The 25,336-nt window shown below is 37.2% G+C and overlaps 1 protein-coding gene across 2 annotated transcripts; it reads left to right on the forward strand.

The window, feature by feature from the left end:
* Positions 1-1,364: 1,364 nt before the first annotated feature.
* Positions 1,365-24,458, forward strand: LOC307007196 (uncharacterized protein). 2 transcript variants are annotated; one of them, XM_079628955.1, is made up of 7 exons: positions 1,399-1,473; positions 3,729-4,277; positions 8,531-8,686; positions 14,373-14,405; positions 14,511-14,584; positions 14,687-15,006; positions 23,468-24,373. In XM_079628955.1, the coding sequence occupies exons 1-7, from the start codon at positions 1,457-1,459 to the stop codon at positions 23,684-23,686; spliced, it is 1,368 nt and encodes a 455-aa protein (XP_079485081.1). In that variant the 5' UTR covers positions 1,399-1,456; the 3' UTR covers positions 23,687-24,373. The 2 variants fall into 2 exon arrangements, with proteins under 2 accessions (XP_079485080.1, XP_079485081.1); XM_079628954.1 differs by having other exon boundaries at positions 1,365-1,473; positions 14,373-14,584; positions 23,468-24,458.
* The last annotated feature ends 878 nt before the right edge of the window (positions 24,459-25,336 follow it).

Consider the following 25,336-nt stretch of genomic DNA (forward strand, 5'->3'; position numbering starts at 1 on the left):
TAATAACGTTCATGATAGATAGACAGACAGACAGACAGACGGATGGATAATAGATATAGATGGATGGATAGATAGATGGATGGATAGATTGATAAATAGATAGATTTTGTTGGTAGTGTACATTGTAATCAACCTGAATCGGTTTAACATGATGTAATAATGACATGTCATCAAAAGAATATCCCTTTCATGCGTGAATAATGATAACCTCGGTCAGGATTTTTTTTCCTATGTGTTTTTATTTCTCTTAGGGCATGATTTGATTTGATTTTAATTTTTTACAAATTTTTCAAAGACATTTTCAGATGTCCACTGGACAGCATGCGGTAATGGTTTAAACTGAAGATATACTGTATGAAATATAATACAATACAGATAAAGTATGTGTATTTAACAAACTAAATTATATCAAATCATGTGAAAACTAAAATATATACAAAAAATATAAACTCAAAATATTGCAAAGGCTTCATACAACTTCATGTTGCACTTCGAGTATCTTTGATATCAGAACATGAGGCCGTGATTCCATCAGAATTTTCTACAGCTTGTCAAGGTACGACTGTGGAAACCACTCAGATGCTCCCTCCAGTGTACCAGAGTATGGAGATTTACCCTTATAGCTAAAGAAATGCATTACAGTAACGTGCATTACGAAATCCGATTACTTTTTGATCTAAGAAGTAATGCATTACAAGTCGTCACATACATTATAGCCTACATAGCTACATACATACAATACATACAATATAGCCATTGATGCATGAGGTCCACTACAGTAGACATGTGATTAATCAGAGTTTTCTCTTAATCTAAAATCAAAACTTGGAAAATTTTACTGTGATATGACTCATTAGTTATTGCTTGATGCTGCAATATTTTTTTTACCTACAAGAGTCTCCTAGAATGAATGGGTGGATATTACGAAGCAACTTGGCAGTCTGACTGACCCTTGGCCATCTTGGTTTGGGGGGAATTTGAAACACAATGGCTTTCCACTTGATTGCAATTAATAGGATGATGCACCAGGGTCCAATGAAGAGGTTGATGTGTAACTTTGCCATAAAAAATCATGCAAATTCAAGAAAATGCTTTTTTGATAGCTGTCTACTAGTGACAACTATGCGTTAAGGGATATAACTTAAAATATTAAATTGACACTAAACTTTAAACATACTTGGAGCAGAATTGAGGAAAACATATGCACATGCAATTTGTTATGTATTATTAGCTATTATTTATTACATTCTTAGCTGAAAACCCCTAGAAATTAAAGTGCGTGACGCATTAACAGTAGGCTATAGTAGCCTATATTATCTTCTTTCCCGTGTCAAACTTTATATCCACACTCCAGTCCAGCAGGTGGCGGTAAAGCACCTCTAAGATAGTTTGTAAACCACCATAAAGAATAATCACCAATGAAGACAAATAACAAATTTAATTTATCCTCCCGAAGATGAGTTCAATGGCCAGGTAAAATAATGCATTCAACCATTATATGATTATAATGGGGGACGGGGGGACGGGGGACGGGGGACGGGGGGGAATCTAGAGCGAGCGCTCATGCGAGACAGAGTGCTCCAAACCGCGGCAGTGTCTCAGGAAAGTGGCATTTTTGCTGCATTCACGTGCTATCGTAATTGTCGTAAATATTCTTAACCTATTAAAAAAATTGGACATGTACATCCTATCAAGTCAACATTTGAAGGAGATGAGCTCGTAATCACGACTTCAAGAGGATATTTACCATAGCACGTGATCAGTGGCGGCCTTAAGCATCTGGGGGCCGTTCCAATTACTAAAATGGGGCCCTATACCACATAAAACAAACAGAGCAGAAAAGGCAAGGATAAGGATTCCTGTTGGTTTACATCAATTGTATATTATTTTATTACGTGCACTTTCAGCTTCATGAACAGGCAGCTCAACATATAAATAATCCAACCTTATTTGATTAAAACTATATACAATTATACAGTGTTTTACGTTGGAATAAGCCTCGCCCTTAAATTACTATTGTTTGAAGTTAACATTATACAATTCGTAGAGCTACACCACAAAACTAGTTGAGGATAAATTCTTTAAAATTGGGGAATCCGTTACAGACGTGAGCGCTCTGAAAGCGGCACTAAAAGACTGCTTTAAACCTTTCACAGAGACCTCAAACAGAAAGCACAAAGCCTTTCTTTAAAGGGAATTTCGTTTTGTAATTATTATATCTTAATTTTAATCAATGTTTCATCAATTGCCTGTATTTAATAATTAAGAAGTAAATATAGCAGATAAATAATCACCATACGGAGGCGCCGGCGCGTGAACTGGAGCTCGTCTCATTAGCCTAATTAACCAAAACTCAGCATATGGTAGGCCTAGCCTACTTGCCTCACAGACCTGAGAAATATATCTAAAATGTCTACTTCTAAAAAGAACATTTCAAAACGAAAGAAAATGCTCTCTGTTTAGGTCCATGTAATCCGTATGAAATGTGCATATTTCTCTCTAGCGCGTTCACTGAAGATCACGGTCAGCATTGTCAACTTCATCTTTGCAGGCGACAGTGACACAAAAAACACTTGTTTATAAACAATTAAAATGTCTCCTAGCTATATTCAACATATTCATAATCATTACTTTTCCCGGTTCTTTGTGACAACTTTTAGGTGCTTATTGGCAGCGCCACCCTTACATGTTACATTAACGCGTAACCACAGCATCAGGACCGAAAACATGGGGATTTTTTTTACAATAAATTACAAGCTGCTAGTGACGTTATTTAGTTGTCGCGAGTGCAAATGCAAAGTTGCAAAGCTGATTTAATCATGGTAAAACTAAATTTACAAAATAGTTTATATATATATAGGCTATATATATATATATATATATATATATATGTAGGCTAGTTAATTATAATTTGTCAGGAATAAGAGGGCACATAGCCTGTTGCTGAGTCTCAGCGGCTGAAATCGCGTTCTGAGGCAGGGTGGTGTGCTGACCAGAGGTGAGGGGGCACAATGATCTCTGCCCATGCCCCCTGGGGCCCCATCGTGGCGCCGACCATCAGATTGCTAATTCACAACATATGACGATTATTAGGTTAAACGTTCAGAATACGATTCCATATAAGGTTATGTTTCAGAACTTCGCGAATGGACAGCGACTCTTAAGTAGCACGTAGAACGCGTTCTCGCGCGTTCATGTTAAGTGCATTTTTGGGAAACACTCGTGCGGCGAGCGTTCGTAACCTTGCACGTAGAAAGAGCTAAGATACATCTTTATCGGTAAACCCGGCCCAGAAACTTTCGTTTCACAACTTCGTAGTTCGTGGTAAATCTTTGGATGGTTTAGACATTATGGCTGCATGAAAATCAATATTCTCTGAGAAAATGAATGGGTTTGGCTGGTCAATTGAAACGGGTGAAACATAGGTAGGCCGCCAGTGCACGTGATGGCAGCATCAGATATGATGCCATTTAATTTTTCCAACTTTCATTTAAAGGGACAGGATAGTCAAAAACAGGGCCGGCGGAACATAAATTGGGAGACAATCTGAAAACCTTGATTATAACTGTTAAAAGTAAATTAATTTAATTATGAAAAAACTTTACCCAACAATGTGGGGAAAAATAAAGAAGAAATCACATTTAGTAGGCATAAGTGTTTTATTTATCATCAACCGAATCACATGAATGACCCTGTTAGACTAACCAGATTTTTTTCTTTTTATATAGCTTTCAGGATAATCAACAGAGCTATCGGCTGCTACAGTTTATTCATTCTCAATCACAACGACTTTGTCAGCAATTTGAAACGCACCCGAATCAAATGGATTTGGATTTTCTCTACACTCGTTATGAGAACCTGCTTTCTATTCTTGAGAGATGTGTCCGTAATGGTGTTTTTTGTGAAATTGACGACATACTACACAGCATGCAAAGGGTATTGTACTTGTTACAAGCCCAGTCAACTCAGTCAACCCATGGTTTTAGGCCTGCCAGGATAAGGACTGGAGACAGAGGACGCCCATACTGGGATATTTCCCCTGAGCAGTTGGAATACCTTTTGGAATTTAATTTCACTGTAAAGGAAATTGCACGCTTATTCTGTGTCAGTTACAGAACAATAAGAAGAAGAATGTCTGAATATGGCTTGTCAGTACGAATGTATTACACTACAATAACAGATGAGGAACTTAGACAGGTTGTATCTGACTTCATCACAGAATGTCCTGACTCCGGAATAAAGCGAGTCAGTGGATTCCTTAACAGCGTTGGACTAAGGTGAGTCTTTATGCAATGCACACAATGATTGTATATTGGGTCGACCATTGAATAATTGCAACGGACCACTGAACTATGGAGGACCAAACCTGCAGAAATTAAAAATGAATAGATAAATTAATAAATAGATAAATAAATGTGATAATAGGAAAATAAATAAAGGAATAAACGACTTGATAAAATAAATATGACTCATTTTTAATCAAATTTATTTTTATATTAAAAATATTTTTGTTATTCCCCTTAATGTATTATTTTCTGCTTTTATACATTTTTACATTTAAAAAATCGTTTTAACTTGTATTTATTCGTTATTTATTTATTTTTATATAGGCTATTTATTCTTACATTTATTGTTTAGATTTATTTATTTATGTATTAATTTATTTATTTCCACATGTATTTATTTTTTGATTTATTTATTTATTGATTAATTTATTTTTACATTTCCATGTGTAACATGGAAATGAGGAAGGCGGTCCTTGTGTAGCTTCAGTGCATCATTGGCTGAGAGCTCACGAATAGAATCGTCAGGCCAGCTAATCGATAGTAAGGAGATTTTTCACACCCAGAGTCAGACACCCAGTGGATGGTTGGTTTTCTAGTTTAATGACTGTCTGTAATAGATCTTGACTCTAAATAACTGAAATGGTTGCTTTTCTCAACCACCAATGGCTTCTACTAGGAAAATCGGAACAATCCAACAATCCATGGTTCATTCACGGCACAATGTTTCTTCCTGGTTTCCACGCGCTGTTTGATCCGTTAAAAACGGAGAAATGTGAATGTTTCTCTCTAGATCTCGCAGCGATGTTATTACTTCTGTGGCAAATTCAAATGCTTTCTTTACTGGATCTCTTATTAGCGCTGTGTAGTAACAGCGTCGCATGATCGGCTCGCGCTGCACTGGTCCAAACTGATAAACGGTCCGTCAACCACACAATAACGAGCAGTTTCGTTCCGCTTGCATTATGTTTGCCATTTGATGTTGGGCACTGTTGTGGTCGAACAGGTGTTCGCCGGTGACACACTGGATGCGTGGTGTGAGCGTGGCGTTTCTGTTGCGTGGCGGCTGCGTCGCGTTTTCATGATTAATAAAATATTTTAGAAATTGGTGGTTATTGTTCAGTAGGCTAGTTTTTTTTTTTTTTTTTTGCCAGCTAAAAGCAAGAAAAATAAAACATGTCAAGTTGACAGGTCAGAATTGTTTTTATTGCACTTCTGTTACTATCCCCTTCACTTCTAAAATGATGGCTGGTTTGTTTACTTTCCTACGCGTTCTAGCTGAAGTTGCAAGACTACCGTATTTACGCCTTACAACAGAAGAAGAGGATTTGCAAGACGAACAAGCTTGCCTTTCCTCTGGCTGTTCTTCGACGTTCATGTTGGCAAATATCTCTCCTAAAACATCGATAAGCACATCTAATCTAAACAACACATAGTAGCCTACTTTGATGCGTTACCAACTTAAATTGCGCAACTCTAGCAATTTGTAAAACGTCCGCCATAGTAGGCCACACACCTGTCACCACCACCCGACGTCACTATGCAAAGCCAGAGTAATCGAGCAAGCGCTTCAATCAACGATGAACCAATGGTAAGCAAGACCAACCCACCTAATTATCATACAAGACAAAGATGAAAAAATAAATGGATCAATAAATCTAAAAATAAATACATGTGAAAATAAATAAATGTATAAATAAATGTAAGAATAAATATAAAAATAAATAAATAACCAATAAATAAAAGTTAAAACGATTTTTTTAAATGTATAAAAGCAGAAAATACATTAAGGGGAAAAATAATACAAAAATAAATGAATTTTATTTTCATATTTATTTTATCAAGTCGTTTATTCCTTTATTTATTTTTATATTGTCACATTTATTTATCTATTTGTCACATTTATTCATTTATTTATTCATTTTTAATTTCTGCAGGTTTGGTCCTCCATACTGAACGCACCACAGGATCAGCCCCATATAAAGAGAGACACTCAGTATGTGCAAATTTATTGAGCGCTCAGCGATTGGAACCGCTTTTCCTCGGCTAGTGCTTCTGATGTTTGCCGCTGGCTCGTATGTCTCTAGTCTAGTGGTTAAACAAGAGATATAATTCGTCTTGTGTATATCTAACGGGCGATCTTTGGTCTCATTAATCTATAATTTGTATGGCAAATCGTTTTGGCTGAGGGCAAAGTGAAGTTTCATAATTTTATATATTTAGGCTATTTAACTTGAGTTATAGGCTATTTTAAGCTGACTTATGTTTGACGGAATTGTTTGTTAGGCTATAAATATGCAGTGAAGATAATCAATGTACACGGTGCCTGAACCACATTTTCACATTGGCGATTTAATGGAAAAGATATATATATAAATATATAAAATAAAATATATTATATATTATAATATATTATATATATAAAAGATACAAATTATGTTTTCAGTTTAATTTTCTTTAGTTCGATTTTGTATTTTTATTTAATTACTATTAGGCTATTTATTTGGAGCAGGTAGCCTACAGCTCAGTGTGTGCTGCTTTTTAGCCTGGGTTTCCCCAGACTGCCTTTGCGCAGCGCGATTTTATTCTCGCTGAAAGGCAGTCTGGAAACCATGGACCTGATTTTCGCCTCGTTTAGGGAACCAATCACAGAACGGGGAGGGAGCAGCAAGACGATGACGACATCTTTGCGACACAACTAAGCAGTTTGTTTATATCTATGGAGTCAACATGGCAGCAGACGCGAAGCTACCTTTTGATGCAGCCTTAGATATTGTTCTAAGTAGTTTAGATCGCAATTTTATTTAGAAAAAAGAGCAGCGTTTGGCGTTAAACCATTTCTCTACATACGTCATCTGGTATAATGGAAACGATTGGCTATGCGCATTTGATAGACATTCTTAGCACCCAATAAACGGCGCCAGCGCATTCGTAAACCACGCCTCAAATACGAGAAAATGAACGTGTGGTTCCCAGACCCAAGTCTCAACGAGAATTGGGTCTGGCGTTAGCCAGGCTAGCTGCTTTTGCTATTTCAGAGGAAAAAACTAATTTTATTTAAATTGATAATTTTTGACATTCCATCATAGAATTATGTTGTGTATGGTCTAAACATGCTTTTCAATTAAATAAAATGTTCAAACACTCAAGCTTTGTTTAAATTTTTTTAAGCTTTGTTAAATTATAGGCTAGTATAAGCTATTGTATTTTGTTAATAGGACAAAACATAGCTCGTATCTTTTATAATATTTGATATATATATCTAAAATATATATTTTCCATTAAATCGTTTAAAACAATTCTTTAAAATAACGTTGTTTGAAAATAACGCCTTGATCCGCCCACTTCCGGCATCAGACTGTCAAGGCTAGATGGCTTACCGGCGCTGAGAGCCAATGGGACCCGACGACGTCACACGGCGGCCATCTTAGGACAGGACCGCTCGTCCAGTTATAACATTAAAGTCTATTGTGCATGTAGTGCTGAAATAACTATATTTTGCTCAATTTTTAACCGATTTTCAAACGGTTTGGTGTGTCATAAACGTCAGGGATGCGGCTATTTAACTGCATACTTGTGAAAAATTATAGCCACTGAGTTTATTAAACATCGGCATCAGCACAAATCATAGCCACGTTAATACGGTTTGTAATAAACCAAACCGTTTGTAAATCCGTCAAGAATTCAGCAAGTTACGAGCATTTGTCACTCACCTTCCGTCCACAGCAGCAGGGAGCAGCAGCGCAGTCTCCTGACCTAAGATGGCCGCCAAGTGACGACACAGCTGACTCCGCCTTGAGCCATCTAGCCTTTCTATACATGTCTATGGTCAGGCTGGCGCTGTCGTCCTCACACTGCTATGATGTATGGTTCTGCGGTTCTGCAGTTGGACCTATCTCGTTACAATCGGTTACAATGGGCCTTTTTAACAGTGTGTTTGTGTGTGTGAGAGAGGCGTAGCTTGTCGGACATAGCGACAGTAATAAGGGGGGCAGGTCTTTTCGAACGGTCACCCAGAGGCATTTGAGTGACGTCCGTTGGTGACACCCCTTTGGAAATGAGTTATTAATTAAGCTTTTCCAGACTATAACTCAGTTACTGAGAATGGTCTGGTTTTAACCAGGCTATCTTGGATTAGGCAGTCTTGACTACAAGATTAGTTTACTTGGATCAAAATATAGCAAGTAGTTTTGTTTACTGTTGTGCAATGGAAGTTGTTTTAAGTCTAAATTGTATAATTTTCCAAGGGTGCAGAGGTCCAGAGTAATGGAAACTTTACGGACTGTAGATCCTGTGGGGACTGTATGTCGTGGACTTGGAATCAACATAATTCAAAGAAGAGTATACTCTGTTCCTGCACCCATGGCTTTATGGCATATTGATGGAAACCATAAGTTGATTCGGTAAGTGTTTTCTATCATTTATAGATAAATAGATTGGTATGCTGTCAAATCTATTTTACACACTACAACTAGGTGCTTTCCTGTAGCTCAAACAGTAGAGCGTTGGCCATGCAACGCCAAGGTCATGGGTTCGATTCCCAGGGAAAGCAAGAACTGATAAGAATGTAAATGTGTAGCTTGAAATGCAATGTAAGGTCTGCCAAATGCATAAATGTAAATGTAAACATGATTCTTAATAAATATCCAGCTTCACATTTAGGCTAAAACAAGTTATGATGGGATACAAGAAGTAATTTTTGAGTCTTTGAAAGAATTTAATTATTAAAGATTGACATTATTATTATGTGCAAGCAAAACACCCCACCTCTGGTACTAACATTAGGCCTACTCATTATTAATACATGAATAAATTAATGTTTAATTTTTAAAATGAATAACTTGTTTGTTACATTTTTTTGTATCCCCATCTTAAAAGAGCAAGCACATTGAAAATTGTTGTGTTAGTTCACAAAAATATGAAAATCCTGTCATCAGTTCCCCACCTTTATGTCATTACAAACCTACAGACCCATAAGACTTTAGTTAATATTCATAATCATAACACAAGTGAAGATATGTAAAGTAAGCAATAAGGTTGAGGCTATACTTGATACTTGAGGCTGTCTTACGAGTTTCTCCCCCTGCGTCTATCTGACTCTGAGTATTTAATTTATCATTTCTGTTGTGATGTTAAATAAAGCATTAAAAACTGAGGAGTATTATTTCAACAAGTAAACGGGAAATTTACAGACACACATTATACTCATGTCGTTACAGATGCAGCATTTTGACTGTATATTTCTGCATGGATTGAGATGAGAACACATTTTTATAATTTTATTTCCTCCCTATAGCCGTTAAAATGTCGCTCTGTCTGGATGCGCTTAAATGCACAGGACACTTTCCTGTCATAGCCTATCACATATGTGACCCTGGATCACAAAACAAGTCACATGTCACACGGGTATATACACGGGTTTCTGTGCAACGTCATCACACAGATGCGCGCGCATCTAAGAGGCAGAAAGCAACAGTCTTTACGGCTATATCCAGCAGAAGCAGAGATGACGCGGAGCTGTTGTGCTGTAAACTAACCTAAATGCATAGGGTATGTCATGTTTTTATGATTCGCAAACTTAGTTGGACAATTTCATTCTAGTCAACTAACTAACGTTTTACATAATGTTATATTAATATGCAAATGAAACACAAGCAAACAGATCCAACTCTGAAATTGCAGTTTATTATTGAGTCAACAAGAATTTACAAACAATGCGAAATCTACGTTAATTACAATGTTCTTTTACAGAACTCGGCATAACATATAGCGGTCTTGCCTCTTGGATGCGCGCGCATCCGGTATTGTTTGTATACAAGAAACCTGTGTATAGGAAATGGCCAACAAAACATTGTATGGGTCAAAATTATCGATTTTTCTTTTATGCCAAAAACGATTTGGATATTAAAGGAACACTCCGACTTTTTGGGACTTTAGCCTATTCCCCTTATCCCCCAGAGTTAGATAAGTCCATACATACTTTTTTTCATCTCCGTGCGCGCTATAAGTCTGTTTGACGCACCCACCGCTAGCCTAGCTTAGCACAAAGACTGGATGTGAATGGTTGCAGCTAGCATACTAATCCAAATAAGTGACAAAATAACGCAAACACTTTCCTATTTACATGTTGTGATTTGTATAGTCACAGAGTGTACAAAAAACAAAGTCACATGAGACACAGACACATTTTAACCGTATAAATACTGGGAACTATATTCTCAGAAGGCGAAGCACTGCTACTTGGGCGGAGTGATAACCGCAGCACCTGAGACGCGCCGAGGTGAGGAGCAGAGAGTTCGTTCAGAGTTTGGGTTACAGAGTCAGCAATTTATAAATAGTAAAAGCGTAGTTTACAATCATGGATTTTCGCTGTATTGTAAAGAGCTGTGACAATAAACAGGGAGACCAGGTAATACCATGATGTTTCATAGAATTCCAACTAAAAACGCTGACCGGATGAAGAAATGGCTACTTGCTCTGGATATTGATCAAAACACACCTAATGAGATTATCAAGGGACATTATGTTTGCTCGGTACATTTCACTGAGGACGACTATTTTCAAAAAATGGAATTTGCCACAAGGAACGTGTGCTGAAGGATACAGCCATCCCATCGATATCACATAACAGTTACAGGACAAAGTGGAGCGGCTGCGGTAAGTGTTCCGTTATATTTTTAAATGTTTAGCCTAACGTTACTGTAACAGTGTCATTAGCTAACTTAGATCTAATGTAACGTTAGTGACACTATTATCTGAATAGGGTGGTAACTACTATTGCAGTTGTTTACGGGCTCCATGTATCCCCTGTAATGTTAGTATTGTTGCCTCGAACGCGCTCTGTCGTCTCAGTAACACTTGAGCGGAGCTAGAGGTCACGTAGTCACGTTGGTTTTGTTGACAGAAGAAAAAACGGCGCGTCTCAGGTGCTGCGGTTATCACTCCGCCCAAGTAGCAGTGCTTCGCCTTCAGAGAATATAGTTCCCAGTATTTATACGGTTAAAATATGTCTGTGTCTCATGTGACTTTGTTTTTTGTACACTCTGTGACTATACAAATCACAACATGTAAATAGGAAAATGTTTGTTTTATTTTGTCACTTATTTGGATTAGTATGCTAGCTGCAACCATTCACATCCAGTCTTTGTGCTAAGCTAGGCTAGCGGTGGGTGCGTCAAACAGACTTATAGCGTGCACGGAGATGAAAAAAAGTATGTATGGATTTATCTAACTCTGGGGGATAAGGGGAATAGGCTAAAGTCCCAAAAAGTCGGAGTGTTCCTTTAAGTAAAGATCATGTTCCATGAAGATATTTTTTAAATGTCCTACCATAAATATATAAAACCTTTATTTTTGTGATTGAATCTAGAGGTGGATTTCTCAATGTTTAAATTTTGTGGCACCCTCAGATTACAGATTCTCGGCCAAATATGGTCATATCCTAACAAACCACACATCAATGGGAAGCTTATTTATTCAGGTTTCATATGATGTATAAATCACAAATTCAGAAAATTTACCCATTTGACTGGTTTTGTGGTCAGGGTCTCACATATGTATGGAAGCTTGTTTCCGCCACAGAATAAAACATATTCATATAAAACATAAAGATAATTGCAACTTTTGTTCCTCAGAATTGCAATTTTATATCAAACAATTCTGACTTTATAACTCGCTATTGCAACTTTATATAAAAAAATCTGACTTTATATCTCACAATTGTGACTTTAGTTTTTTTCACGCAATTCTGAGATAAAAAGTCGTAATTACCTTTTTTATTTTTTATTCTGTGGCGGAAACAAGCCTTAATACATATGCGAAAGAAATATATGAAGATGTGTTTTCGAAAGAAAATGTAGGAGGCCTATTAGTGGACACCTTAAAAAACTATTAATTTACTGACTTAATATTTCTCTTGTGCACATACATTATGGCAGTGAAAAAATGAGGAAAAAATCTCATTGAAAGTTGATTTTCACATGCAGATTTGGGCTGTGTTCGCGATCAACATGTTATTAGGCCTATATAATTTTAGTGATATTATTATTATTAATTTATAATTGTAGGCATATTGTTTGTGTTTACATAATATGTGTGTACTGTTTGTGTATAATTATTTTGTATATATAAATACACACACATGCATGTATATATTTAAGAAAAATGTGTTATTTATATATATAAAATATGAATATTTATATATAATATAAATTATATACCGGTATTTATAGTATATACATACAAATATTTCTTAAATATATACATGCATGTGTCTGTATTTATATATACAAAATAATTATACACACACAGTACACATATATTATGTAAACACAAATTTTTTGGATGCGATTAATCGTGATTTATCATTTTACAGGCCTACGAGCAAGGATGCAAACCATAACTGTATAAGAATACGTTTGTTATAACAAGCATTCTTGACAATTTGTGAATAAATTCCCTTACAATTAAATTTTGATGTGGGGTGTGTAGGCTACATTTTCTTTAAGGGTCTAATCCTTATACGTGCGGTCGGTAGAGGTCGAGGAAGGCAAATTAATTGTAGGTCCTAATATTAATTCAATAATACTAGCATTATAATAATTGTAGCGGACCCCGCTCTAATGATGGTCAACTTTATTGATGTTTTATGAAGTTTATTGCTTCCGTTTCATCTTAGAAAATCACCGTAAGAGGTGAACTAAGCACAAGAAGTGCACATTAACAACAGCCCATTCCCTGTCTCCGTTGTATTATCATCTGCTTACACAAACTACACAAAACACTCATTACAGCTAACAGTAAACAAATATATACAAGCCTTATGCCTTTTTCGGTGGGTGCAAAAAAAGGCAAACTTTAGGTCTATATTGAAGAAAAATCTCCCTTTCATTTCAAGTATCGCTCACTCTGAAAACTGTCAAATTAAGAGTCCCTAATCAATAAGACAGATAAAAAGATGAATCACTAAAAATTCTGTTACAATAATAATAATTTTATACATTAATGCGAAAACGAGCCAATTATCCAGATAAAGTCTTCTTTGATCATACACAGAACCATTGGGTGAAGCAGTTATAGACGTTTTATAATGAATAAAACACAGCTGTTCAGAATCACTTTATTGTCGCATGTCACGACACACACACAGGAGAAGGTAAGGTCCAGGCGCAGTATATTTATTAGGGTAATCCGTACTCACAACAGTCCAGGCAAAGGGTCAAAAGTCCAATAAGGCAATCCAAAATACAAACACGAACAACAGGAACGGAAGTGTGGGGACAATATACAAGGACTCCGTGACAAACACTGAACTGACAGGGTATATATACACAAGTGCTAAATGAGGTGACGAGAAACAGCTGAACACAATGAACACTAAGTGACAGACAGGATCATGGGAAATGTAGTGAGAATGTGGATGACACCGTGGGGAAGAGGACATCTAGTGGACACCAGGAATACACAACCCAGACACTGTGACAGTCGCATCACTAACAGCAAATGTGCCGTAGTGAGTGAAATTGTTAAGATCGTAGTCCAGACAGCGCAGAATACAATTTAACATAGAAGACATTATACAGTTACAATTTTGCAATTTACAATTTTTACAATTTACAGATGACAATGAACAATATACAGTATATCATATGCTTACGTACTTAACAGGTTTACAGTACACATTATACACAATATATGAAATTACAGCTTATACATGTACAGAATACACATAATGCAGTATGATGTGCATTGTGTTAACCAGTCAGAATCAAGGACCGGAACTAACCGTTTTGTTTATGTGTCAACAAAATCTGAAATTATATCAACTTTCATTTTCCAAAGTTTTGGGTGAATATTGACTTTTAATGGATGGACAGAAATCTTTCAGATTTCATTAACAATAACCTTGTGTTTCAAAGATGAGCGAATGACTTGTGTATTTATTCCAACATTGTAAGTGATTACATAATTTAAATTTTTGGGTGAACTAACTCCCATCCCATGCTCTGAACATTTAAGACTTTGTGTTTATATTTTATTACATAAAATAGCTTCTGGACCTACTCATAATGTTTTTGTTTTTTTTTGTAGATGGAGAATTGTGATCCATGGGGGGATAGATGGGTACAGTAGGAAAATCATGTACCTGCATGCAAGTGACAACAATAGAGCCTTGACTGTTCTTTCTTCATTTGTTGGTGCTGTGCAACTCTTTGGGGTACCTAATAGAGTGCGTAGTGATAAAGGTGGAGAGAATGTTGAGGTGGCACGCTTTATGCTGGAGCATCCAGATAGAGGATCAGGTATTTCTTGAATAGTGTAATTTTAGCAGTTTTAACACTTGTTTTTTTAAATAATAAAACACAGCCCTATTTCATAATTGCTTAATTTTTTTTCTTTTTTAGAAAGATTCATCACTGGACGCAGCGTGCATAATCAACGTATTGAGAGACTTTGGAGAGATGTTTGGTGCGCAGTGACAGTCAACTATCACTCTGCACTCCAACATCTCTCCAGCACAGGTGCTCTCAATCCTGATAATGAACTTGATATCATTTGCCTTCATTATGTGATGCTCCCAAGAATAAATATGCATCTCCAGCTCTTCAAGCAAGCATGGGATCGGCATCCAATATCCACAGAGCATGGGAGGTCACCACAGCAATTATGGATTGAAGGGCAGTTACGGAACAGCAACCAAATTTGTGACCCACTGTCTGAGCGGGTATGTTAATGAAGCTATTTTAAAATGTCAACAAAAAACAATAGTCCTGTAATATAACACACAACCTCTAGCAGTATGTTACTGTAAAATTACCATGCAAGTTAACTTCAATTTGAAGAAACCGATCAAAAAATTTATATTTGAGCTGTATTAGTAATGTATCATGGCTGTGAAATTATTTCATTTGAGTCCACTAAACAAATAATATTTATTAATATAAATTGGAACTATAAACACTGCAAAATATCAGATTCTGAAACTCACCTGAAATAGGTGAAATATTTATTTTCACTGTCGTTCAAAATTTTGGGATCGAAAAGATGTAATGTATATATATTTTAAATAATTATCTTATGGTCACCATGAAAGGCAAAAGTAATTTAATGGAAAAATACAGTGAAATCAGTAAATTTTTAAATATTACAGTTAAAAAGTAGACTGGGTAAACCCAGCCCTGCAGATCAGGCTGGAAATAGGCCTGTATATTTATTTCTGCTGCTTCCTTTCCAGATTTGCGGGAACCAATCAAAAACGGGCTTCTCCACCTGCCGCGCTATAGAGCATCACAGTCCCGCCCACAGCCGGTGCCGGAAGTAAAAATTCAATACAATTTCTCCATAGACATTTGGGGTATAAGCCATAAAAACGTAACCATACATGGTACACTTAAAACCAGCAACGGCTGTACTAAGCGATTGTATATGCTCATATAAACGCCAAAAGTTCATGGGGCACTAACCTTGATTTGAGATAAATGCCTTTTATTCGCGATGTCTTGGATAAGTACTTCATTACCCACAATCCTAAACAATCCCACAATCCCACAGTGATGCATCTGATTGGTGGATGTCGTGTAAACCCCGCGAAGGTCCGGAGAGCGTTGCCATGGAAGCAGGATTCTAACAGTAGAGACTGTACGGACTGTTTCTTTAGCGGGAGGCATATAAATAGTTTTTAAATCAATACATTCCTTTTTAAATTAATATTTTGTGTCAAATTATTTATTTATTTGGTAGGTAGCCATGTAATAATCGGGATAATGTATAGCGAGTTGGTTGTTGTTATAGCGAATACAACTCCCTTCAGGCTCCGCTTCGCGTCGGGCTCATAATCAGCCTTTCGCGAGTTGTATTCGCTATAACAACCTTTACATTATCCCTTACTTATCGTTCACTTTAGATAGGCTACTGTAGCCTTATGTAGAGTCATATCAAGCATTTTATGATGCCACTGTCAAAACAATATTAAGTCTAGGCATACCTCTTCATGCATTTACTGAACATTTGTGTAATAATTCATGGCAAGTTAAACTGAATATGACGGTCCAAGAGCAGACCATGCACCGGTCCATGCATCAGACCGGTGGCGCTGTGCACTTTCTGGTTTGCTGACCATCACTTTTTAATTTTCACTTGTTGTGGATATTAAGAAAATACATTAAATGTTATTACAATTAAGGATGAACTATAACCTCATGAAAATGAGCATGGACCTCAACCTGTCCTGTCAGCAGAGTGTCCTGTGTCATAAAGGGCTCTGAAATAAACACACAAACTACACACTGACTGAACACACGTGTGTTGATGACTGAGCTGCACCATGTTGCTAACGTTATCGTTAACCGCTTTCACACACAATATATTATTATTTTTATTTACACGATTATTACTGAAAGAATGGCTATTAACTACACATTTACTATATAAAATTCACTCAAAAGGCTCTTTCGCGGTGGGCTTCAGTCGACTTCAGTGAGGCGCGGTGGTTTATGGGATGAGTAGTTCCTTCGCTCGGAAATGAAAATATGTACACAGACTTGTACCTTTGCCTTTTTTTGGATTTTCTCTTCGTTTTTTCACTCGAAATGACATGTTGTATGCTTATGAGTTCAGCCATAGCTGGTTATCCTCAGACATGCTCTAAAACTCTTTAGATACGGATTTTTCCAAAAGTCAATGGGAGAAATGAATGGGAAATTTACTTCCTCTCGGGCTGTGGGCGGGACTGTGATGCTCTATTAGCGGGTTGGTTTCATTGTAGCAGAACTTCACCTGCTGTTAGCATTCCATTGACTCCCATTCATTTTTGCGTCACTTTAAACAGCGAATAACTTTACATCTGAGGCGTCCAAAGACTCCAATTGTCCATTATTTATTTCTAAAGAAACACGACAATGTATAAAAGGCTCCATTACCTTGTATATACGTTATGGCCCCGTAGAAGCCGTTTTTGTAAAAAAATAAGCTAACGATTGCGTCATAATCACGCGACTCTCTGTCGCACTGTAGAGGAATTACCGTATATACCGGCGGAGAAGCTCGCAAGCAATCGGCAGGAGGTGGAGGCATAAAGTCAGATAAAGTCAAGGGAGAAGCCCATAGACAGTGATAAAGTTGCTCCTGCTGCTAGCTCATGGACAGCTAATGCTCACGCTCTCCGTCTCTGCGAGATTCGGAAGAGAATGATTCAGATTTCTCTCGGCACAGCTACTAGAAGACTGAAAACGGTCAGACACGTTGCTCACGTGTTCAAGCTCAGTTTGAGCCTGCGCAGTTCGCCTGGCGATCAGGAAGTGAGTGCTTCAAATGGGCTTCACTTTTCTCCGTTAAAATCTATGGGGTCGCTGTGTCCATCTTATATAGAGCTGGTAAGTCCCGCCCCCTCCGCTAACCCCGCTGGACCTCAAAGTTGAAAAAGCGTCAATGCAAGTGAATGGGAAAAAATAATTATTTTCTGGTCCCGTTTGAATTGTGCCATGAATGTGAACATATGTTGTCAGTGAATTTTTTATATAATCTTTCGTGTGAAGAATGCTACAATTTAGCGGGTAGAAGTTTGATACGGGTAGACTTTGTGTGAGAGCACTTTGTGGACTACAACTCTTCGCTGCTTTCGGCGCATTTGAAACGTCAACACCACTAGCTCACGGCTCTAGCTCACGGATCCCGCTAGACATGGCTGTGTCTTTGGTGCACTTCACCGCCTTCTTTCAGGGAGAGGACAAAATCGTTGAGGTTGGCGAAAACCACGGGTAAGTCAACTTTATGGGGTGACGTCACATAGGCGACATGTAGTCTTTCTCGTTATGTCTTTTCCACAACTGCTAGCCGACGAATCATACCATATACTGTCAAACTTGTAACATGAAAGATTATATAAAAAATTCACAGACAACATATGTTCACATTCATGGCACAATTCAAACGGGACCAGAAAATAATTATTTTCTCCCATTCACTTGCATTGACGCTTTTTCAACTTTGAGGTCCAGCGGGGTTTTACGGAGGGGGCGGGACTTACCAGCTCTATACTGTCTATGGTTGGTTTACACCAATGACGATAGAGAAGCACACACTCTTAACCATAGACATAAGAAATACATAGACGCCCTATTGGCCACTTTGGAACGTTGCTGCGATACGTCAACGCGTCCGCCGTTTTGCGGAGGGCAAGACTGCACTGTAATCAAATGCAAGTAAACGGGTGAGCTGCGGTTTTTCTGGATAAAAACAAATTTTTTTTTTTACATTTATCAACTGATTTCAGTGGTTTGTATGTGGTGTACAAAAAGTTCCATCTCTAGTTATTTAAAATCTCGATAGTTAGACTTATAAAATATTTTTTTAATAAGGAATTGTCATCTGGCTTTTTATTCTTGGATAAGAATTGTGAAGACCCCCATACTGAGAAATAATTTAATTTTCACATTAAATTAAATAAATAAAAAATCTGCGATTGACCCGATTTTAGCAATAATATAACTGATGGATCCTTTATGGTAATACATATTATATGGTACAACTACAGTGCAATGGAAATAGTAAATATAAGATAAAGTGAGAAGTAATAGTAAATAGTATAGTCAATAAAATAAACAAACAAACAGTAGGCCTATACAGCAAATAAAATAGTAATGAATAGTATAATTATATCATATCATAAGTACAATAATACAATCATAAAAATATTGATAATAGCATATAGTTTATGTATAATACTATAATAATAGCAATAGAATAAGAAATATAAATTACAGAATATAGACAATAAAAAACAAGTTAAATAGTGACATATTTAATATTTAACTTTTTGTTAAATTTCAGTTTTATTGATCAGTAATAGCCATTATAACAGTATAAGTAGCCTAAAAGCTATAAGAAGCTATACAAGACAAGAAATAAAGTAAACGATTCAGTCAAACATACAGCAGGATACAACGTTAAAATAGCCTAAATATAAAGTTATGAAACTTCACTTTGCCCTCAGCCAAAACGATTTGCCAGGGAACAAATGATAGATTAATGAGAACAATGTTCGCCTGTTAGATATACACAAGAAGAATTATATATCTCATGTTTAACCACTAGACTAGAGACATCCGAGCCAGCGGCAAACACCAGAAGCACTAGCCGATGTAAGGCTGTTCCAGGCTGCAGCGAGGACCTCTTGGTGAAAGTAGATGTGAAAGATATGAATAAAAATGAGTTATATCAGCCAGTGCACAGACCTGTATTTAGTTCCTGTTTTCAGTCGAAGTCCAAAGTAGTCGATTGTCGAGTTCACGCACGTGATCATATGTAACTAACCCCCAATTTCCACCAGATGCGTTACGGCTGCGTTACGGCTCCGGCACGGCGGCGGAGTCAATCGGTTTCCATTAAAGTCAATGTGTGTATTTCCACTGAATGCAGAACAGCTGCGTTCCGACTTCGGCGATCCGCAGCCCTCCGGAGCTGATACGCAGAGCTTCTATTTTTGCCGGATGCCGGAGAGCTCCGCAGCACTACAGGGCAGAGTGCGCAGGACAGGAAGTCGAGCGAAAAACAGAACAAACCAAAACAAAATAAAATATCCGTTTAATATTCAAAATAAAATACACCGTGATCATGGCGGATCATATTTGGCAGAAAATATGATGATCATTGTGGAAAACTGTTCCTGGTTTATCGCGCGATCACACGTGAATTAGCGAGATCTCGTTGGTCCTCGGCCGCAGCCGTTCTGCAACAAATCCGGACCTGGTGGTTATTGGGGGTCAACCTATGCGCGTGAACTCGACAATCGACTACTTTGGACTTCGACCGAAAACAGGAAGTAAATACAGGTCTGTGCGCTGGCTGATATAACATCATTTTTATGAATATCTTTCACATCTACTGCAGTCAGATTCACTCGTGTTCACTCAGAAGGAATGATCTAACATGGCTGGGCACTTGTATGACACATCAAGGATGTTAAGACTAAGAACTGGTTAAGTTTAAAACGTGCCCCATTGAAGTCAACAGGGTGCAAATTTAAAAAAAAGGATAACACGGTGTAGGCAAAACCGATTTTTGTCGTTGTTCTCTGTATTGACAGCACTCCAAATTTACTAAAAAATGAGCTCAATGTTAAAATTGACCGGAGTTCTCCTTTAAGGTCCTTGCACACTGACCGAGTCCGAAACTGTAGTATTATTTTTTTTCATATTCGTAATTTGTTGACTCTCAATTGTCAAAAACACCCCTCAAAATATTTGCTAAAAATGCAGAAAAATCGTACCATCCGAATAAATTTTTATGGGACATTCAAAAGTGCTTAAAGGAACACTCCGACTTTTTGGGACTTTAGCCTATTCACCTTATCCGCCAGAGTTAGATAAGTCCATACATACCTTTTTCATCTTCGTGCGTGCTATAAGTCTGTTTGACGCACCCACCGCTAGCCTAGCTTAGCACAAAGACTGGATGTGAATGGTTGCAGCTAGCATACTAATCCAAATAAGTGACAAAATAAAACAAACATTTTCCTATTTACATGTTGTGATTTGTATAGTCACAGAGTGTACAAAAAACAAAGTCACATGAGACACAGACATATTTTAACTGTATAAATACTGGGAACTATATTCTCTGAAGGCGAAGCACTGCTACTTGGGCGGAGTGATAACCGCAGCACCTGAGACGCGCTGGTGAGGAGCAGAGAGTTCGTTCAGAGTTTGGGTAACAGAGTCAGCAATTTATAAATAGTAAAAGCGTAGTTTACAATCATGGATTTTCGCTGTATTGTAAAGAGCTGTGACAATAAACAGGGGAGACCAGGTGATACCATGATGTTTCATAGAATTCGAACTAAAAAAGCTGACCGGATGAAGAAATGGCTACTTGCTCTCTGGATATTGATCAAAACACACCTAATGAGATTATCAAGGGACATTATGTTTGCTCGGTACATTTCACTGAGGACGACTATTTTCAAAAAATGGAATACAGCCATCCCATCGATATCACATACAGGACAAAGTGGAGCGGCTGCGGTAAGTGTTCCGTTATATTTTTAAATGTTTAGCCTAACGTTACTGTAACAGTGCTTAGATCTAATGTAACGTTAGTGACACTATTATATGAATAGGGTGGTAACTACTATTGCAGTTGTTTACGGGCTCCATGTATCCCCTGTAATGTCATATCCTATAATGTTAGTATTGTTGCCTCGAACGCGCTCTGTCGTCCCAGTAACACTTGAGCGGAGCTAGTCACTCACGTGGTTTTGTTGACAGAAGAAACAACGACGCGTCTCAGGTGCTGCGGTTATCACTCCGCCCAAGTAGCAGTGCTTCGCCTTCAGAGAATATAGTTCCCAGTATTTATACGGTTAAAATATGTCTGTGTCTCATGTGACTTTGTTTTTTGTACACTCTGTGACTATACAAATCACAACATGTAAATAGGAAAATGTTTGTTTTATTTTGTCACTTATTTGGATTAGTATGCTAGCTGCAACCATTTACATCCAGTCTTTGTGCTAAGCTAGGCTAGCGGTGGGTGCGTCAAACAGACTTATAGCACGCACGGAGATGAAAAAGGTATGTATGGACTTATATAACTCTGGGGGATAAGGTGAATAGGCTAAAGTCCCAAAAAGTCGGAGTGTTCCTTTAACGTGAAAAACGCTTTACATGGCTTACTGTAGGCTACTTAAAGCTACACTGTGTGATTTTTACCCCCATCTAGCGGTGAAAAGGTATATGACCATCCAGTGAGTATTAGTTTCTGTTTCCCTCAATTCCGATTTCGTTTTAACTCCTACGGTGGCCAATGTAGTCCAAGATTAACATGGCTTCCAGTTCGACCTCGTCCATGAGTATTTCTTCAAGTGATGAGGTTACTTTAGAAAACTATTATAATTTGCAGTAATTTAATTTGTCAGTTAACATATAGGTTATGACATCTATGTAAAATGAATAATAGTTTTATGTTTTTGTTATTTTTTTACCATTTCATTGCTAACATCAGCTATCAGGTTCCCAGACGAATGCAAGCTAATCTTAGTAAAGTAACTTTTATCAGTGCTATCGTTATTCTGTATATTGCACGACATCACTAGCGTAAGGCAACGTTTACATTGTAGGCTATATCATTTTCTCCGTGAGCAGAGATCAGCTGATGTGACGGAGGTGCGAGGGAGAGGGAAAGGAAAAATAAAAACAGGGCCGGTGCCAGTGAATTGCGGAGACGCGAAAGGCGAAGCTTGAATTAACGGGTATGTCCCTCTTTGTCTAATGTACTTTCAAGATGGAGGGGCAACATGGCGACCGACATTCGAACCCCTCAGACGTATGTATTTTCAATGGCATGTTATACACTCACGAGAATACTTTATTACTTGAACGAATTAAATATACATTAATGAGCACATATATTTTTTGAAAGAACTAAGTGTTTTTAGCTAAGAATAAACTAAAAAAGTTACACAGTGTAGCTTTAAGACAGTGATATAAAAAGACCAAACTCAGTACACATAATAATAATAAACAGTACACTACTAAACACTTAGTACAGTAAAGCCATGTTAAGTCTTTTCTTATAATGGTTTTCTATGGTAAGGAAATGCTTAACGTGTAATTAAACGCTCATATTCTGGGCTCATCTGATTTTTTATAAATAGTATGGATATTATTATGATGTGTATTGAGTTTGGTCTTTTAATATCACTGTCTTAGTACAGTAAGCCACGTTAAGAGTTTTTCACGTTAAGCATTTTAGAATGTCCCATTTTTATGACGGACGGAAGTTTCAGGTAAAGTGATTATTTATGTTCCCTGTAAATTTGACTGCATTATAATGATTTCATAATCTGATATAATGATTTCTTAATTCAGAATATGATCAAGATTGCATAGGTGGATGTGCCAGTTAAAAGTAGGCTATAACATTTAAAGCCCCTTAAATGAACGAAATGACTCGAAAAAAGATGGGAGTGTAAAGTTATGTGGGTGATTTACTGACAATGCCCACATTAAAGAACACAGACACAGACAGATAATTTCCATAAGCAGCACAAATTTACATCTGGTTTAAAGGGATACATGCATACATACATATATATATATATATATATATATATATATATATATATATATATATATATATATATATATATATATACTGGATTTCTTTGTCTTTTCCCCCCCTCCTTCTAGAGGTATTTAGAAGAACACAGCATTGACTGGGAGGGACCAACACCAGTGGATGGTGATGACATAATTGAAGTTCCCCCGCCACCTGAGAATCTACACAGTGCTGTTTTCCAGTTTCTTCAGGGAATAGTGGATCCACTTGGCACTAGCACTTGCTTTGGAGTTGACATTTTCTTGGAGGCATTAAGAGTTTCAAAGGAGCAATTTGATTACAATTTCTAACATGCATAACTTTAAATGAGGGTCACCATAGCCTGGTCCCTCTAAACTAAATCATTGTTCTGTAGCAATTTCGATGTTTATTCTGATAATCTGCAAATTAGTTTACTATGAGATTACTAGTTAGTACTTTATGGTCAAATTCATCTCCCCAAAAAGATAAAAAATGTACCACTTTTAATTTCCATCATAATTTGCTCTGGTATTTTTTTTATTTATTTTTTGCCATATATAACCCATATGACACAAAGTCTTTATTAACACAGATTTAAACTCGATTTATTTATTGCTCTCATTGACTATTATTTTAAAAAAAAATTAGTTGCAAAATTTTTTATAGATGTAAACTTTGATTTGACTATATTAAAGATATTAAATAATTTAGCACCCAATACATAAATATTAACACTTGAAGATAGTAGTACATAGTTAGTCTGTAAATGAAGAGATTCTGATTTTATTTATTGAGCTAGAAGATTGTTGTGATAAGCAGCTTGTTTTGCCTTTGAAAACATATCCTCCTCCAGCTTATGACTACAGCTTACTAGCCTAGCCTACTGTATGACCACAACAGTGAAAGACCTAATGTTTTCAGGAGTGTATTTAGGAAATGGGTCATGTTTTTTCTTCTTCTTTCTTTACCTCTGTATAAAAGGCTTCATAATAAAGTGATTTTAAGCGATTTATAGCACAACCTGGAAATTGACATTTCTGCTGCTTTAAGCGCAAACCTGCTGTCGGATATTGATATATCATGTATGTGTGTGTTGTTGTTAAACAAGTTTACAAACAATTCTAAATAATTTCAACTGTGGATTCATATATCTACCGGTATGTATGTATACACACGCACGTTTAGGTAGCAACATCAGCAACAAGACAAAATAACATCAATGAAATTAATTTGTAAACCATTGTAGTACACATTGTAGTCTGTAGTACACATTTGAAATGGTTTACATATAGTACGGATGAACAGAGCAAGACGACTGACAAGACGACTGAACAGGACGACAGTTATGATGACTGAACAGGACGACAGTTATGATGACTGAACAGGACGACAGTTAAGACGACTGAACAGGACGACAGTTATGATGACTGAACAGGACGACAGTTATGATGACTGAACAGGACGACAGTTAAGATGACTGAACAGGACGACAGTTAAGACGACTGAACAGGACGACAGTTAAGATGACTGAACAGGACGACAGTTAAGACGACTGAACAGGACGACAGTTAAGATGACTGAACAGGACGACAGTTATGATGACTGAACAGGACGACAGTTAAGACGACTGAACAGGACGACAGTTAAGACGACTGAACAGGACGACAGTTAAGACGACTGAACAGGACGACAGTTAAGACGACTGAACAGGACGACAGTTATGATGACTGAACAGGACGACAGTTAAGACGACTGAACAGGACGACAGTTAAGACGACTGAACAGGACGACAGTTATGATGACTGAACAGGACGACAGTTAAGATGACTGAACAGGACGACAGTTAAGATGACTGAACAGGACGACAGTTAAGACGACTGAACAGGACGACATTTAAGAGGACTGAACAAGACGACATTTAGGATTACTAAATAAGAAGACAGTTAAGACGACTGAACAGGACGGCTGACTACAGTACG

The sequence above is a fragment of the Phoxinus phoxinus genome, assembly GCF_949152265.1.
Source record: "Phoxinus phoxinus genome assembly, chromosome: 11".
In the NCBI taxonomy this organism is placed as follows: Eukaryota; Metazoa; Chordata; class Actinopteri; order Cypriniformes; family Leuciscidae; genus Phoxinus; species Phoxinus phoxinus.